Here is a 2,451-nt window from a genome sequence, read left to right on the forward strand (position 1 = left end):
GGAGGGAGGGAGGGAGGAGGGAGGGAGAGAAATCAAACTAAGAAATCAAAGCCCCGGCCACCTTAGGTTGATGCTCCTGCGCCCAGGAGCATACACAGGAGGTCTAGAAGGTTCCGGGCAGGCCAGCACGTACCGGGAGTGTACCCCCAGGGTTCGTAGTACGAGGGGAACACCCCCAGATGGCAGCCTCGCACAAACTCCTCGTAGTCCATGGGCAGCAAGGGGCTGGTGGAAGACAGGAACTCGGGGTGCAGGATCACCTAGAGGAACGGTCCCGGGGAGAAGGGGGGCTGGGAGGGCGGGAACGCCCCCCCGATCTGCTGCGTGACATCCCACAGCAGTGTGGAAAGAGGGAGGGACAGACAGAGGGACAAACCCTCCCCTCCCCACCCCTCCCTCGGAGATCTGAGTCCCCGATTCAAAGCCGACCCCGGGCGGACAACTCTCAGCACAAAGCAGACAGGGAGGCTGAGGCTGGCGTGGCAGGCCCGACAAAGCTAAAGCAGAAAGAGCAAGGCCCTGGCTTCAAACTAACACGGACGCAGGGAGAGAGGTACATGGACAGACAGACGGACAGGTAGACGATGGATGGATGGATAGAATAGGTAGATTCGTTGCAGGCAGGTGTGGATAGATGATAGATAGATGATCTGTAGATAGAACAGACAGAGAGGTAATTAGATTAGATGGAAGGGATAGATAAAAAAAATATACTGGTAGAATAGGGAGATAAATAATGATAGATTAGATCGATCGATTGATCAATAGATAGACAGGTAGACAGATAGACAGAGATAGATGGATAGATAGATAGACAGGTAGATAGATAAATAGGTAGATAGATGGATAGACAGACAGACAGATGGACAGGCAGACAGATAGATAGATAGATAGATAGATAGATAGATAGATAGATAGATAGATAGATAGATAGATAGATAGATAGATAGATAGATAGATAGATAGATAGATAGATAGATAGATAGATAGATAGACAGACAGACAGACAGACAAATAGGGAGGTAGATAGATAGATCGACAGACAGGTAGATAGACAGACAGACAGGTAGATAGATCCACACAGAGAGACAGTCAGGCAGATAGATCCACAGACAGGTAGATAGAAAAACAGATGGGCAGACAGACAGACAGATTGACAGGTAGATAGGGAGGCAAGCAGGCAGGCAGGCAGGCAGGCAGACAGACAGACAGACAGACAGACAGGTAGATAGATCCACACAGAGAGACAGTCAGGCAGATAGATCAACAGACAGGTAGATAGATAAACAGATGGGCAGATGGACGGACAGATAGACAGATTGACACACAGACTGACAGACAGACTGACAGGGAGATAGGTAGATTCGTTTTAGGGTGTGTGGACAGATGGCAGACGGTAGATGACACACAGAACAGAGATGATTGAACAGTAGACAAACAAGCTGGAGGCGAAGGCGAATAAATACGGATAGAATGGGGAGAGAGCGAGACGGACAATGACCAGCAGGTGGACGGACGGTTGGCTGGCAGACAGACGGACACGGGTGGAAGGCGTTGTAACCCAGGCCAGGCCCCAAGGCTTCCGGAATGGATTCGCAGTCAGTCCCGCTCGAACCCGCGCAGGGCTGGGAAACGGCTGTGGCAGGCGTGAGCATGGACGTGCAAGGCGTGCGGGGAGCCTCGCTTCCAGGTGTGCAAATGGACGCGCCAAGTCTCCTGTGTGTGCCCGGGACTCACGCCGGGCAGCTGCGGCGTGAGCGGTGCTAGTGTGCACATGGGGTTGCGCTGTGTGCATTCGCTGTGTGTGCACTGCGCGTGTGCGTGGTAGCACGGTGTGTGTGCAGTTGCACTGTGTGTGCACACGGTTGCCCTGTGCATGTGTGGTTGCACAGTGCGTGTGTACATGGTTGCACGGTGCTTGTGCACGGTTGCATGGTGCGTGTGCAGTTTCACGGTGCGTGTACGGTTGCATGGTGCGTGTGCAGTTTCACGGTGCGTGTGCGGTTGCATGGTGCGTGTGCACACGGTTGCCCTGTGCATGTGTGGTTGCACAGTGCGTGTGTACATGGTTGCACGGTGCTTGTGCACGGTTGCATGGTGCGTGTGTGCGGTTGCACACTGCGTTGCACGGTTGCACGGTGCTTGTGCACGGTTGCATGGTGCGTGTGTGCGGTTGCACACTGCGTTGCACAGTGCTTCTGCACGGTTGCATGGTGCGTGTGTGCGGTTGCACACTGCGTTGCACGGTTGCACGGTGCTTGTGCACGGTTGCATGGTGCGTGTGTGTGCAGTTGCACGGCGCGTCGCACGGTTGCACACTGAGTTGCACTGCGTGGCCGGGTCCGCGCTCACCTTCACGCGGTCGGCGCGGTGGTTGAAGAGGCCGAGCCTGCGGATGGTGCTGAGGATGGGGTCCGAGGCGTCGTCCATCATGTTGTGGGTCGTCACCGG

General features: G+C 54.5%; 1 protein-coding gene across 1 annotated transcript in view; it reads right to left on the bottom strand.

The window, feature by feature from the left end:
* The window catches only part of Gys2 (glycogen synthase 2 (liver)), a 20,280-nt gene that overhangs the window by 5,743 nt on the left and 12,086 nt on the right, over positions 1-2,451 (bottom strand). Inside the window, exons 9-10 of the mRNA XM_013025061.1 lie at positions 2,353-2,451; positions 134-260 (exon numbers count right to left, since the gene is read on the bottom strand). The exon at positions 2,353-2,451 is cut by the window's right edge and continues 6 nt beyond it. Of these exons, the coding sequence (XP_012880515.1) occupies positions 134-260; positions 2,353-2,451 (226 nt within the window). The remainder of the gene's footprint in view (positions 1-133; positions 261-2,352) is intronic.

This window comes from Dipodomys ordii, unplaced genomic scaffold (assembly GCF_000151885.1).
Source record: "Dipodomys ordii isolate 6190 unplaced genomic scaffold, Dord_2.0 Scaffold81, whole genome shotgun sequence".
In the NCBI taxonomy this organism is placed as follows: domain Eukaryota; kingdom Metazoa; phylum Chordata; class Mammalia; order Rodentia; family Heteromyidae; genus Dipodomys; species Dipodomys ordii.